General features: G+C 56.5%; 1 protein-coding gene across 6 annotated transcripts; it reads left to right on the top strand.

Moving 5' to 3' along the window:
* Nucleotides 1–1790: 1790 nt before the first annotated feature.
* Nucleotides 1791–7008, top strand: ARL13A (ADP ribosylation factor like GTPase 13A). Of its 6 annotated transcripts, XM_056360210.1 has the most exons (10): nucleotides 1808–2193; nucleotides 3239–3309; nucleotides 3549–3798; nucleotides 4104–4209; nucleotides 4288–4445; nucleotides 4544–4637; nucleotides 4717–4921; nucleotides 5242–5343; nucleotides 5670–5755; nucleotides 6156–7008. In XM_056360210.1, the coding sequence occupies exons 1-9, from the start codon at nucleotides 2135–2137 to the stop codon at nucleotides 5744–5746; spliced, it is 1122 nt and encodes a 373-aa protein (XP_056216185.1). In that variant the 5' UTR covers nucleotides 1808–2134; the 3' UTR covers nucleotides 5747–5755; nucleotides 6156–7008. The 6 variants fall into 6 exon arrangements, 5 of the variants coding, with proteins under 5 accessions (XP_056216183.1, XP_056216185.1, XP_056216184.1 ...); XM_056360208.1 differs by lacking the exons at nucleotides 5670–5755; nucleotides 6156–7008 and having other exon boundaries at nucleotides 1791–1838; nucleotides 2094–2193; nucleotides 5242–5662; XM_056360209.1 differs by having other exon boundaries at nucleotides 5670–7008.
* The last annotated feature ends 5066 nt before the right edge of the window (nucleotides 7009–12074 follow it).

Consider the following 12074-nt stretch of genomic DNA (forward strand, 5'->3'; position numbering starts at 1 on the left):
GCCACTCATCTGCTCTGCACTCCGAGCCCAGGCCCAGCAAAATATCTGTCAGTCGGGGCTTGGCCCTCACACCGCCTCTCCAGAGTCGAGTGTGTGTTTCCCCAGATCTGGGGTGGATTTTGCGGTTTTCCCAGCCATTGAGCCGTGTGTGTGTGCATCGGGAGGGGTGACATGGAGCTGCCTCAGGCTTCTGGCGGGTTTCCCAGTCCCCAGCGCCAGTTTGGCCAGGGATTTTGAACACTTGTGTTAAAAGCAGCAGAGCCTCAAGTGCTCAGAGACCTCTGGAAATCCATCAGTGGCAGGGGAGGCCGTGCCAATGCCTCCAGGGCTGCCTGCCACACGGTGCTTCCCTATTTATAGCACCGGTGGTCGTGCATCTCCCTGTCCCAGCCTTGCGTCCGCTGGCAGTGCCACCCCTAGGCACAGGGGCAGGTGCTGGCACTTCCAGCAAGTCATTTCAAGCCTGGTATGGCTCATTCTGCAAAAGGCTTCCCAGCCCCATGCTGCCTGCAAACCTGGTGCTGTCGCTGGTCCCAGCATACTGCCAGCACGGGGGCAACGGGGAAAGGCCATCAGGCTGAGGACAGGGCTCCATCCCTCGGCCAGGCTAAGGCAGCTGAGGTGCAGCCACTGCCCCGCCATCAGCAGCACGGGCATGAACAGTCATCCCAAATATTGTTGCACATAGCCGTGACACCAGTACGGATACTTCATCAGTCATTAACCCCGCGCGGCTCCCTGCCCACAGTGCGGCTCTGGGGTGGCTCCCTCGCCCAGGGGTGGGAACTGAGCTTCCTGGCAGCATGCAGGGCTGGGGCAGGGGGCCATGCCCAGCCTGGGCTTACACCCCTGAGGCCACCCCAGAGCTGGGGGACACCTGGCAGCGTCTCAGCATCCTTGGCTTATGGCTGAGGCTTAGCTGGTCAATGTAGTGCTGCTGGTGTTGGCTGGTTTAACGTGGACTGAGGTGAGCCAGTGGGATCCCTGTTTGCTCCCCAGTGTGGCTTTTGGAGTGTCTCATGTCCTCGTCCCTCTGCACCCCATGCCACCCCACCCCCGCCCCCGCCAAAGCTCCCACAGCTCAGACACCCCCATGAGGCCTCCCCTCTGCACACAACAGCGGCAGCGTGCCAGGGAGGGCTGCCCTGGCTGGGGAGAGCGGCAGGAAACCTGAGGAGCAAGATAAGAGCTTTGTGCTTGCAGATCAAGGAGTTGGGTCTTTTTTGGCTTCACTGCCTGCCCCATTGTCCGAGGGTCCCCACCACCTCCCTGCTCCCAGCCAGGCGCCTGCTCGGGCTGGTTGGTATCTCTATTCCAAGCAGCACATCACCTGCTGCTGCTCAGGGGGTGCCTCCTTAGGGCGTGAAATGCAAGTAGGGAGCAGTGATGTCCCCCAGGCCAGCACAGAGGGGACCCCGGGCAGGCAGTGGAGCCGTGCAGGGGCTGCTCCCTGCAGAGGCTGCTCCTTGCAGGGGCTGCAGAGAAACATCCATGCAGGGATTAGGCAGCAAGGAGCCAGGGACATGTTCGTTAGAGGAGACACTAATTCAGCTGGAAACCCCATGTGGGCTGTCAGGCAATGTCCCCACCACAAGCCATTTAAACCAGTGCTGGAGGTGCGAGGCTGCCTAGCGCCATGCGGGTAAGGCAGCACAGTGCCGTGCCGCCCAGTGTGGTGGGCAGCCCCGCGGCACTCCAAGTCCCAGCAGCCACCGGCCTGGGCCGACCCACCAGGATTAGGGAGACTGTGAGGAGTAAGTAATTTAAATCCGGATTAGATTTAAGCAGCTGCTATGCAAAAGGGATGTAAGCAGGGGCCGCACAGTGGGGACAAGCGGGTGAGAGGCTGACTGGCACTTCTGAGATGCAAGAAGGGGCTGCCAGGGCAGGGTCTGGCTGTGGGGTCTGTGCCCGTGGAATATTGTCCAGGGGGCTGGGATTTATTCCCAGGCTTGGTTTGTGCGTACCAGGCTGGAGGTAGCAGTGCTGGGCCATGGGAAGGGGCACACTGTGGTGAGATGCTCCCCACCATGGGGAGAAAGCACAGGTAGGAGGACAAAGCACGGGGACACGTCGGGGTGTTTGCTTCATAGGTGTCGAAGAGAGGCCATCCCTCCGCACCCGGCTGCCGAGCATGTTCCACCTCTTCTCTCACTGCTGGTCATGGCTGAAGGCCATACAAGAACCCATCAGGTAGGTCCCTGTGCTGGCTCCTCAGGGCTCCCTGGGAGGCACAACATTTACCTGTGCGTTTATCAGCGAGGGCCCCATTGCAGTAACACTGCAAGAGTGGTGCCCATCGCAGGAACCGTCCCCAAACTGCAGAGTAATGCACATGTGTGTCCTTGCTGTCCCCCCAGCAGGCAGCAGCTGGGCAGGCAGGGCAGCACGGTGGGCAGGGGTGCCCATGTGGGGAATGCTCCCCCTGTGCGAAGTCAGCGGTTCCCCAAAAAAGCTGGGGAGGATGAACTGAAACACTTGCCATGTTTGCATGTGTCAGGAGATCTGGGTTAAGTCCCTGGGGATGGCCCTGCACCAGCCCGGGCAGGCACTATGGGCAGTGAGGGGGTTTATGGTCCTCTCCCACCAGCGAGGACACTTTGCTGTACCGCTGGAGGTGGAGCCATGCCACCCACGTGTGGTCTGCATTTTTGAGGAAGAAAACAACACTGCAATTACTACTGTGGCTTGTCAACCACAGGGAAAGCGTTCTGCACATGGCTCAGGTGGAGCACATCACTGGAGACCAAATAGTACTGTTTAGCAACAGGAATAACCTCCTGAGTCCAGATAGAAGCTCATAAAATGTCCTTGCTGCCTCTCCCTAGCTGTGTATACCCACAGCTCACTGACAAGGAAGGACGCCAAGAGTAATCATTAACTGCATGTAAGGAACAATCATACTGCCCTGTGCATATCATTGCTTAATCCTTTAAGATGTGAAAAGAGATCCTTGCCATAGGAAGCACGTTGAAGGCTCTGCAGTGTGGCTTGAAGGCACCAGAGCCAGGGTGGCTCCTGGTGCCCGTGCTTGCCCTCCCCAGAAAGCAGTGACTGTCCCTGCCCTCACCCTCAGCTCAGCCAGAGCCTGTGTCACCATCCTGCCCCTCTCCTGGCTGAAATACAGCTGCCATGGGCAGGGGCCCTTGCCCAGGGGCCCTGGGGCCAGCAGCGGTCACCACTCCCCAGGGAGCACAGCCTTCCTCTGGGATGCTCATCTGCTGTTGTCACTCCCCAGGAAGGTGACCTTACTTGTCTTGGGGCTGGACAATGCGGGGAAAACCTCTGTCATCATGGACTTAGAGAGAGGTGAGGAGCAGCACGGCCCTGCAGCCAGCCTTGGCTGGAAGCAGCAGCTTTACAGTCCTTTGCAACCAAGTGCCCGAGCCTTGATGGACCGAGACCCTTGGAATACAGCTGCTGTGCTGGAAGAAGTGTGCGGGCGGCCCTGGCAGTGGGAGCAGGGCTGTGGCTGGAGGTGGCGGGGCACATGCCACAGGGATGCTCCCGGGCTCTGTGTGCCAGCTCTGCTCTCTCCCCGCACGCAGCGCTGGCCGGTGAAGTGCTGCCCGCGGCGCAGCCCGGCCAGACCTGCCTGCGGGTGGACAGGTTCGAGGTGACACTGGTGGATCTGCCCGGGGGCCAGCGCTCCCGCAGCGCCTGGCGCAGCCACTACAGCACAGCACACGGGCTCCTCTTCGTCCTGGACTCCAGTGACCTGGCACGGATAGAGGAGGCCCGCAAGGTCCTGAGCCGCGTCCTGAGCCATCCTGATGTCTCCGGGAAGCCCCTCTTACTGTAAGGCCAAGTCCCCAGGATGCGACCTGTAGGGTTTGGGGTGAGGGGCAGTGGGATCCCGTTACTGTGGGGTGCGCGGCCATGCTGCTGTGGGGACGTGGTGCCCAGGGGTGCTGGGACAAGGGGACCCAAGCGGTGTTCGGGAGCTGGGAGCATCCCTGGGGAGAGGCTGGGGAGAGGGTTCGGGGCAATGCTTCCTCTGATCCCAGCCAAGGTGGGAGAAAGCATCCAGCCTCCGCCGCCGTGGTGCGGCGAGGCACCCAGAGGCCGGGGTGACGGCCGCCCTCCGCTCCGCCGTGCCCCAGGCTGGCCAACAAGCAGGACGCGGCGGCCGCGCTGCTGCCCTGCGAGCTGATCGAGCGCCTGTCCCTGGAGCGGCTGGTCAACGAGAACCGCTCGCCCTGCCGCATCGTGAGTGCGGGGCTGCCCCCCGCCCCCGCCCCGCTGCCCTCCGCTCGCCGCCGGGGCTGACGCTGCCCCCTCCCGCAGGAGCCCTGCGCCGCCAAGCGCGGCCCCCCCGCCGGCCCGGGCCGCGCCACCCTGCAGGGGCTGCGCTGGCTGCTCCGCGCCGCCCCCGCCGCCCCCGCCGCCGCCACGCCGCCCGGCCCCGGCCCCAGGGCCGCCCGCGGCCGCCCGCCCGCCCGCAGGTGGGTGCGGGTCTCCCTGGGGGCCTGTCCCCGTCCCCCTCCCCGTCTCCGTCCTGCCGCGCTCGCCCCGACCCCCCGCCGCGCTCTCGCCCCGGCAGGGACCCGCCGCTCCCCGCGGAGGATGCCCGAGGCGGCGCGGGGAAGACGGGGGAGGACCGGCCGCTGCGGCCCGGCCGCCGCCTCCCGCCCCCGGTGAGTGAGCGCCCCCGGGATGGGGCGGTTTGGGAGCGGGGGTCCGGCACCTTCCCCTCACCCCCCTCACCCTGCCCAGGAGGAGAGCACCAAGGGCCCCGGCAGGAGGAAGAGGAAGGTGAAGGTGAAGAAGAAGGGCTTGGGGCAGCCAAGCCCAGATGAGGGGCCGGAGGGACCCAGAGGAGGGGGCGACAGCCAAGCAAGTGCTGCCAGAGGGCTGCTGCCCCACAACAGTGTTGGGCAGGAGGAGCCCACAGCCACCAGGATGGCTGCCCCCCACCCAGGTGAGGGGGGGTGGCCAGCACACCACACATCAGGACCCCCAGAGCCACCCTACAGGGTGGGTTTGGGACCCGGCAGCAGGCTGGACCGGTGGTCCCCGCCACCTCCACTAGCTTTGCTTGCAGACCGGCTGGGTGCGGAGCGGGACCGCAGGCGTCCGACTGGGGAAGAGGAGAGACACCTCTGAGCATCGCCACAGGGGCTGATGCACGGAGGTGATGGAGGACTGCGGATCCGCCAGCAGCAGGCCTCTCAGCTGGTTTGGTGACAAAAGCATCCTTGCCTAGATGTGGTGCCTGAAATTTTGCATTTCTCCATCCAGTGCAGGGCATGAAAAAGAAAAAGAAGAAGAAAATCAAGAATAAAATCAAGTCGCAGGAACCTGCTGCAGAGCAGCAGCGTGAGGAGGTCTCAAGCACCTTTGGTTGGTATTTCCCAGGACAGATTTTGCTGAAAAGCACCGGCAGGTCTGGCCTGCTGGCATCCAGGTGTGAGCTGTGCAGGAGCCCTTGGCCGTGGGGTGCTTGATGTGGGGACACGGGCACAAGCAAGTGCCACTGCAGGGCGAGGTGGGGGCTGTTGGGGAGGCGGATGCTGCTGCCTCTGCCTTCAGGTGGGATGCAGGGTGGCCATGTGAGTGCACTGTGCTGGAGGCTGGGGTGTCCTTGCAGCCCTCACTTAGTGCAGGCTGCCAGGTGAGCCCTGGAGCTGGCCCCTGTGTTAATGCCTGACCGCTTCCCTTCCTCCCAGACTTGTACCGCCGGGCGATGCTGGCTCTGAAGATGAGGCAGGAGCAGAGGAAGCAGTCATCTGCCATTGCCCCCTGAGCAGGGAAGGTACATCCCAGGGGATGTGTGGTTCCAGGGGAGCCCAGACTGCAGTGGCAGTGGGACCCATGTGCGTGCAGAGCTTCTGGTGTGCTTGGCCAGGGTTGGCAATCCTCAGCCACGGGTCCTGAGGCATAAACAGCATCATTGTCCTCTGCATGGCTTGAAAACCGGGGATCCACTGGAGCAAGCCAAAAGTCCCTTTGTAAGATGCCTCTGTGGCAGCCGGGCTGCAAACCCATCTGAAAAGGGAACAGTCGGCCACTTGCCGACCCCGTGTTAATATTCTGTGGAAGACTCAGTCTGAACCTGACCACGTCTGCGGAAGAGAGGAAGATCAGAGCAAATATCCCAGGGGAAAAGCCTGTCTCTTGAATTGACCTATGCCCAGACAAAGCTGTCTTTGCAGGTCAGTCCCTGGCTGCTGCCTGGACAAGCCTCCCTTCCTGCTGGTGAAGGTGGGAGGGTAGTCATGGATGGTCTGCACAAGAGCTTTACCCAGCTGCCAGCCACATCTAGCAGGGCTGTCGGGGGCCCTCTCACATGGTGGAGGAGGGTGATGCCTGTGTTGTCTGGCATCCTTGCAGCCCTTGGTGAAGGCTTAGCTCAACGGCAGCTGGTGGTAGAGGCTGCTGGACGTTCCTTCCCCAGGACTGTTCCTCCTGAGCCTGCCATCCTTCCAGGAGGGACAGCAGTGCCCTGCAGGTGATGCAGAATCCTCCTGTGTCACTGACAGCCTGGTCCCCTGCAGCCCCGGGCAGTCCCTGACCTGTGCTCAGCTCAGCTCTGAGATGGGAGAAGGAGCAGCACCCACATCCCAACACAACCTGCCTGTGGCCCACACCACCACAGAGCCATGCTGTTGTGGGGGCTGGGCTGTGCCGAAGGGCTCGTGCTGCCCGGCTCCAGCTGGGTGCACGTGTAGGGAAGCCACCCGTCAGCCCTGGAAACACTTCGCATGAAATCAGGAGTGCAGCAATTTTCCTTTCACAGCTGCAACAGCGTTAGGACGTGAACTGAGCTCAGCAGCAAAGCATGTGTCGTCTCTGCTCCCATGATTACTGATTAACAGGCGATGCCTTTGTAATCCAGGGGAAGAAAAAACATTAAAGGCGTTTCCTTGGCAGGGCTGAAAAGGGAAAAGCAGAGAAACTCTGGCTACTCTGCTTTGCCAGTCTGCTGTGAAGTTCTAACTCTGCCACATTCAAATGTCAGTGATTAGGAATTAATCGTAAATAAATTGTAAATGACAAGAGCACAAATCAATACTGGTCCGTAAATGCAGCACTTTTCGTAAACCCTTGTCTCTGGTGGAGATGCCTGCAGTGCAGATGCTGTGGGCAGTGCGGGAGGACCCATGCCTGCAGTGGAGCCCCTTCTCCTGGGGTGGGTCGGGGCCATGCGTGCCCCTGTGGTGGCCGGGCTGCCAGCCAGGCTCCTGCCACCAGGTCACAGATGTCCGCAGGACCATGGGGAGAGAAACATCAAAAGTTTATCCCCTCTAATGGCTGCTTTTCGCATGCCCACCGGGTCTTGGGGGAGGCCAAGCCCTCCCAAACAGCTAGCATCCCAGTCCATGGCTGTGCTGGGGCTAAGCCTCGATTGCCACGGCTCTGAAATCGCGTGGGGAGTGGGAACTGAGTGGGTCTGGGGGCGTCTGGCATGGCCAACAGCCAGCTCCCTCTGGTGCTCCCTGCGGCTGGGCCATGCGGCTCCTCGGCATGGGCACCAGCATGTCCTGCAGGGACACAGCGTGTCCCGTGTGACACCCACAGCCGGAGAAGACAGCCGGCGAGACAAGTCCAAAGGCAGAACTGGCCTGGCTGGTGCTGCTGGGCAGCTGAATGAAACTTTCCCTGGGAGCAAGCTGCAAGAAACTGGTTTGGTTGATCTAATGCACTTTCCCCTAATACAGTGATCTCCAGAGAGAGTGCTACAGGCAATTCAAATATATTTCGAAATCAAGTCCCCTGATCCTAGTGTGTTCATGACTGTAAAGCAGCTAATTCCTACACCAACCAATATATAATCCCGGTCTGCACCAACCAGGAATACGACTTTTATCTTCTTTAGAAGGTGAGCAGCAACTACTCAGTGTTAAAAATGGTCTATCTCAAAGCTAGAAACATCTCAGAAATGGGATCTTGAGATCTATGGGATCAAAGACAAACCAAAATATATTAATTAATGGCTATTCTGTGCCATGGGGTGATGGGCTGGGCTGCTCCTGCCACACGTGAAAAGTAGTGGCAGTAGCAGGGGGTGCATACCGGGGGTGGGCCAGGTGGACAAAGGTCCTTTTTCCATCGTTCTCCTCCTGCTGTTTGTCTACAGCCCAATAGCTGGATAACCAGCAAGGGAAGAAGGTCTCTGGGAGGTATGGCCCTTGGTGGCACTGCCTGCTGTCAGCAGGGCGAGGTGCAGCTCTGCCCAGGCTGGTCCTGGCATCTCTGAACTGCTGGCAGGTGCCCAGCCGTGGTGCTTGCCTTGAGGAGATGTCCTCAAAAGTGAGATGGTGGTGAGTGGCACCCTCCCACAAATTGAGTTTTTTGGAAAACGCTGGAGCTCCAAACGCACCAAGAAGCACAAAGTGATGCAACAACAGCTGCCCTGGGGAGATGTCTTCTGTCCGTTGACGCAGAAAGTCAATGGTATCAGTATAATTTCCTGCAGGAAGGGCTGGAGCCAACTGGGTGATACAGCCAGGCTTTGCATTTAAGCACATCCTTCTTCTCAGGTTTCCAGAGGAGCTGTCTCGGGACGGCCAGGTTAGGCAAAACCTGGTTCCTGCTTCCACGAGTGTTTTCGTGGTGCCTCAGCCTAGGCTGCGACTGCATTTCTTGCAAACTGATGATGCAGAAGCATGTGTGAGTTTTGCTTGTCTGCAGCCCACTTCCCTGTGATGGTGCTTGTTTAGGGAACCTGAAGCTGCCAGTGTGGCCACCAGCAGTTCTCTCCATGGCATGTGTCCTTCTAAGCTTGAAGGATGGAGGGAGGGCGGGTGTGCTTGTCAGAGCTTTGCAAAAGTTGGTGATGGTTTGTATGGTGCCAGGAAGAGATGAAGAAATGTTTCAGCGAGTGCCTGTGGGCATACACCTACACTGTGGCACAGCTGGTCCCATCTCCTCATACTGACGTTGCTTTGCACAGTCAGATTCTTTCCTGATGCCTGTTATCACTATCAAAATGTAACTGTGTGGGCTGAAATTCAGGGGGTAGGGGCGAGACTACTGCTCTTTTCAAGAAGAGGGATGTGAAGAGCATTTCTTGGTCAGTGCTAAAAACACTGCTGAGCCCTCTCTGGCTCATCATCAAGCTTTCCAGGCAGCAGGAAGACCTGGAGGAGAGCCTGGTAGATGGGACAATGTGGCAAGGCTGCTGACCACTCCAGCTGCACCCATGGCCCTGCTGTGCTTTCCCCCACTTCTTTATGCTTTGCTTTCTGCCCACTGGCTGGGCTTAGCTAATAATTACACTTTTTTTTAAACTCCTCCTTTCTCCTTTCTATCCCTAGGAGAGGATGGGGAAGGTGATGTTGACCCTGAAATCTCCTCTGAGAGCCCTTACCTTGTCCCACAGATGTGGACAGGGCAGGAGATCCCCACATGGCAAGCTGCTAAGATGCACAGGTGTTTCTCCTGCTATACATCCACTGTTGTGTTTTATTCACAAAACCTCAGTTGTGTATTTTTTCCCCCCTATGTGAGCCTTTCCAGGGGAGTGTGAACCATTGTGGGTCTCACCATCATTTCCAGCTTTGGGATGCGGAGATCCTTCGGGAGTCAGCCTTCCTGGCACCTGCAGTGAGGAAGCCTCACACTCCAAGGGGCAGGATGGGTAAGGTGAGCTGGTTCTGGGGAGCCCTGGGGTGGCATGACCCAGCAGCAGCCAGGTCTGACAGGGAAAAACAACTTTAAGAAGAGACAGAGATTTGTGATTGTGTGAAAAACATGATGGTTCTTTGTCTGCTCCTTCACTAACCCCAAATTACAGAAAAGGAGCCAGGCAGCAGGTTTAAGAGAGCATCCCAGACACTGGGATTTGAACATTGATTTAGGGCTGTAAGGGTAACTAAGTGCAAGCAGAGCGATGCTTGCTGTTGGGTGTTTTGCAAGGCAAATGCCACAGGCCACATCCTGAGGGGTGTCTGTAGGTGCTCCTCATTCCCCATCAGCCTCCCTGTAAATCCCATCATGGTTTGCAGGGCATATATACAGCCAGGGCAAGCCCAGAGCTTTCCTGGGGACAGAGCCTGGGACTTGGGCTGGGGAAGGTCTTTCCCATGCAGCTCTCCCCTTTCTGTTCCAGATCAAAGTTAGAAACATTTCTTGGCCCACAGCAGCAGTGGCCAGTGGGGAGGTGAGCAGCCTTTGCTCTCTGGCTTTGCTATCCCTTGGGATAGGGCTGGAGGAATCCAAACTGCTGATGGGGTGGCGCTGAGGCGTGCCTCTTTCTCAGGTTACCTGCTTGCTGAAACTGGTTAAGTATGTATACACTTTAAATAAACATCAGCAAGGCTAGTGGATTTTAAACCTTGAAATGGGTGTTTGTGTTGATAAAAGCCTGGGGTGGAGTTTTTTGGTTTGTTTTTTGTTTTTTTTTTTTTTAGCTCAAGAAGTTGATAGTTATGTACACTTTCTCATGCTTGCAGTCCCTACCCTCTGACTCAGGTGGACTGGGTGCCAGCATGTTCTGGTGGCAGTTTCTTACCAGAGTCAGAAAAAAGAAGTGTTGGGAAATACTTTTTTTTTTTTCTGGGTAAGCTCACTAGGGCACAGCTGATTTCCATGAGATCATTCAAAAGACTGAGTTGAAAAATGCTGGCATGTGGTATTGGGCAGCTTTCCCCCCCTCCAGCTCTCAGAAGCCGCGTGCATTGAATAATGAATAACCATACACAGGGTTGCTTTTGGGTTTTTGTTATCATTTGTAGATCATCTGTTGTATTACATTGAAAATGAGAGCTGGAGTGGTCACTGTCATGTATTCTGCAGAACTGCTAGAAAAAACAGGGCTTAATTAGGTGAGAGTAACTCCCTAAGCTTCTGTTGATTGTTATGAAAGAGGCTATTAAGACTTTGCAGGGAAAGAGAAGATAACGAGGACTGGAAATTAAGAAAATATGAAACTTTCCCTTTCTAGGTTAAATGAGGCTTGTTGAAGACATTATTGCTGGCAAGAAGAGAAAGGATATAATCCAATTTATTTAATGGATGTATTTGTCTCGGGCTACAAGGGGATGTGCTAGAGTCTGAGGTATATAAATTTGTCATATCATGTACCAAATATATTTGTTGGCTTTTTCCCCCTCTTGTAAAAAGCCTGTTTTTAAAAAGGGAAATTCGGTTGACTAAAATTGGTTGTCTTTTTCTTTCATAAATTATCACTCTTAGTCACTGCATATTTGAATAGGTGATTTCAGACTATAAGGGGGAAGTGCCTCTTGAGAAAGACTATCAGTGTATTAATTAGAAGGACTTTTGCTACACAGTGTCACTGGATATGGGATCAAGAGCCATTTTATTAACCAAAACTTTTCATTTTAAAGTCTTCTGCAGCAATCAGAGCTCAGGCCTTGTCTGTGAGAGAACTTTCACCTTGTTAAACTGCATTTATATTTCAGTGCAGCTGGGTTTAGCAAGACTCTAGCCCAAATACCTGACCTGGTCGCATAAATCTTTTTCTTGATACGCAAGCTGTGCTCTGCATTAGACTTTACAACTCATCTTCCATGTATAGTGCAGCTGTAGGAAGAGATTTGGGGGGTAATATTGTAGGTCTTCTGTGTTTTGTTTTGGTTTTTTTGCTAGGCTTGTGTTCATAGGTTGCAACAGGTACATATGTGGCATAGGTACAACAGCTTGCAGCTACCAGCATCTGAGCTCTGTGTCCTGTTCCAGCAATGAAAGCTGCTGGTGGAGTAATAAATTGATTTAAAATGGGCTTGGGGGTGGAGAAAATGATATGCAAATCCCCTTGCTCGTTGGACACCGCAGCGTGGGTGCTGCTGCTGAGTCAATTCTGTAGTGCTCAGTGCAGGCTCTGAATTTGCCTCTTCCTTCCTTTTTCCAGGAACGCTGGGGAAAGCCCAGAAGCACTCCTTGGGAGGTCTCTGCTGCAGGTTGTGACTTCCCAGAGGAAGTCATAAGTCCGAAGCAGATGTTTTTGGCACAGGCTGCAAGGCAGGACTTCGAAACTGGGACTGGCGATGCTCTCCACTGATGCTGGTCTGGCCCTGCTGAGCTGGCCGGGTGCTGGGATGTGCAGGTGCTGAGGGGAGCACTGAGCCATGCCTCCGTGCAAAGCCCTCTGCAGAGTTACTGGCTTC

This window comes from Falco biarmicus, chromosome 14 (assembly GCF_023638135.1).
Source record: "Falco biarmicus isolate bFalBia1 chromosome 14, bFalBia1.pri, whole genome shotgun sequence".
Taxonomy (NCBI): domain Eukaryota; kingdom Metazoa; phylum Chordata; class Aves; order Falconiformes; family Falconidae; genus Falco; species Falco biarmicus.